This window comes from Helianthus annuus, chromosome 5, assembly GCF_002127325.2.
Source record: "Helianthus annuus cultivar XRQ/B chromosome 5, HanXRQr2.0-SUNRISE, whole genome shotgun sequence".
Classification (NCBI taxonomy): domain Eukaryota; kingdom Viridiplantae; phylum Streptophyta; class Magnoliopsida; order Asterales; family Asteraceae; genus Helianthus; species Helianthus annuus.
In genome coordinates, this window is record NC_035437.2 from 143,422,744 (window position 1) to 143,425,344 (window position 2,601).

At 33.8% G+C, this 2,601-nt stretch overlaps 1 protein-coding gene across 1 annotated transcript; it reads left to right on the forward strand.

Annotated features, from left to right (window-relative positions):
- Nucleotides 1–1,328: 1,328 nt before the first annotated feature.
- Nucleotides 1,329–2,111, forward strand: LOC110941518 (histone H3.3a). Its single transcript, XM_022183157.2, has 4 exons — nt 1,329–1,420; nt 1,519–1,595; nt 1,699–1,789; nt 1,898–2,111. Exons 1-4 carry the CDS (start codon nt 1,349–1,351, stop codon nt 2,057–2,059), a joined length of 402 nt encoding a protein of 133 aa, XP_022038849.1. The 5' UTR covers nt 1,329–1,348; the 3' UTR covers nt 2,060–2,111.
- Nucleotides 2,112–2,601: the final 490 nt, after the last annotated feature.

A 2,601-nucleotide genomic window follows, 5' to 3' on the forward strand; every position in this document is an offset into this window, starting at 1 on the left:
TAAAGTTTTGTCACATATTTTCTCGCTATTTTGTATGTTGATCTGTTATATTCATACCATTTTACAAGGAGCAGTGGTTTAGGTTTTTTTTATATAATTTTTTTTAGTTGTTAATTAGTTAAAGGTATTGTGGTCATCTTAAGAAGTTTTTCCAAAGAATACTTAGATAGTATTAGTAGCGTGAAGTTGAATAAGCGATAATGAAACTACAATGACTTGAAAGAAAAAAAAAGTACGTTGGACTAAAATCGTATGTTACAGTAAAATAACTAGAACTGAATAATAAGTTACCGTTGTTTACATTAAAATAATTAGAATTGAATAATTAGTTTATGCAATTATGTTATATTTGTTAATATTATGTTTAAAATATTTAAAGTTAATTAGACATATGGTCTTTATGATTTACCAAAAGTAACACCTTTAGATACCAAGGTTTTCAAGTAAAAAGTTCAAGTTTTACTCTTTCAGTTTTGTAACAATTAAATTTGGGTATTATCTTCTCTCTATTTCTTCCTATTTTATCCCTAATTTCCGATGCAAGATGCATCTAATAGAATTATAGAATGAAAAATTTGTGGAAGAAAATGGAAAAAACATCGAAGATCATGATGGATATTTACTAGGGAAAAAGATATTGGTGCAGTAATCAGTAGGTCAACCGATTTAAGCAGTCTGGTTGAAGTTGATGATAATCTACGTGTAGGCCGCTTGAAATCGAAGCCTATGATAGAAGTTGCGAGGGCTGGCGTTAGTGATTCTGATTCTGAGGCGGTGTACAGCTTCGTCGGAGAAGACTTGCTAAAGGTGAATTGTCGAAAAAATCCATGAAAGGGAAGGGGGCGATGTTGGTGGACTTTTAGATATAAATGGCCCGTTATTTTTTATTGTTAACATAAATAACCCATTACTAGAAAATATTAGTACTTAAAGATGTTATTTTTGTTAAGCTACAAGGACTATATGTGTAATTAACTAAACTTTTTACAAAATAAAAACCCTAAACACCAACAAGTAACACACAAAAGAAACACAAAAATTAATGTAATCCACGTCAAACAGTAATAACCAATCAAAATCATCCATTAACACTAGCAACCAATAAGAGAAAAACACACATCGAAAATCTCTCTTTAAATTCGGCAACCAAAGTCAAATGAAACCGACTATATATATGCCTACATTCCTGAAGGGAAGACATTATCTTACGTAGGTCGATCTGAAGGTCTGAAATTAAGTCTTGTGTGAGTATCTTACTTTCTTAGGTTTAATTGTTTGTAATATAATCTGATCGGAAGTTTTGTTTCTTAGGCTATATATCATCTAGTTTCTGAACTGCAAGTGATCGATGGCTCGTACAAAGCAAACCGCTCGCAAGTCCACCGGTGGAAAGGCTCCTAGAAAGGAACTGGCTCGCAAGGTACGCTTGGATTTTTATTCATGTTTTAGTTTCTGCATATATCATCGAAATTTGGTTTCAAGTTCTGGAGAATATTAATATATATATAATGGCTGTAGGCTGCTATGAAAAGTGCCCCGACTACTGGAGGAGTGAAGAAGCCTCATCGTTATCGTCCTGGAACCGTTGCACTCCGGTAGGTTTTTAATTCCTAAACCCTAAAACATGGAACTTTTCTATTTGAAACATATGCTCATGAAATTATATTACTCATTGATTATGTTCATGAACACGTACAGTGAGATTCGCAAGTATCAAAAGACAACTGACCTCCTAATCCGCAAAGCACCATTCCAGAGGCTTGTGCGCGAAATTGCTCAGGCTCTCAAGGTGATTATCATATAAAACGGCCTTAATTTAACCTTACAGTTAGACTCACATTGTTTATGCTCGCGCCCAGCGATTGGATTAATGATGATATTATATTTTCGGTTGTAGAGTGACTTGAGGTTCCAGAGCCATGCTGTGTTGGCACTTCAGGAGGCAGCGGAAGCTTACCTAGTTGGTCTGTTTGAGGATACCAACTTGTGTGCCATTCATGCCAAGAGAGTCACTATCATGGTCAAAGACATCCAGTTGGCCCTTCGGATCCGTACTTGATTCAAATCTTAATTAATAATCAGCTCTATAGATGCACAAACTTTTCTTTCTTTCTTTTCGTTATGTTTTAGTTCTAGTACGGAAAATGTTTGTATTTCATTGATTTTCGTGATATGTTTCGTGATTGAAATTTTTATTATGCTGGAAGTTTTTTTCGTCCTTCGGTTTTCTGTTTTAGTTATAGCATGGAAAATCTGAATGATTTATAGATCCAGTTCAGTTGTTTATTGGAATGATCTTAATTTCAAAGCACACCATATTTACGTATAACCATCTAATCACAACGGTCAATAAAAACAAAACTCTAGAGGAAACTTGATTATTTTCAAAACTTTTACATGAATTAAAATAAAGACGGTATCACCTTATTATTAATAAGTAATTTAAATACAAGATATTGATAAAATATTAAGAACAAATAATGATATCTATGTACTTAAATTGAAAATAGATCTCCGCAACATGCCCCCGAAGCTGAACTGGGTCTTCAATGCGAAGCATGGACGGAAGATAATCAAAGCGTGCAACAACCACACCTTTTG

Coding starts and splice junctions, on each gene's coding strand:
- LOC110941518 (XM_022183157.2), top strand. CDS start 1,349: ATGGCTCGTACAAAGCAAACCGCTCGCAAGTCCACCGGTGGAAAGGCT. Junction 1,596..1,698: donor CCTGGAACCGTTGCACTCCG/GTAGGTTTTTAA, acceptor GAACACGTACAG/TGAGATTCGCAAGTATCAAA. Junction 1,790..1,897: donor AAATTGCTCAGGCTCTCAAG/GTGATTATCATA, acceptor TTTCGGTTGTAG/AGTGACTTGAGGTTCCAGAG.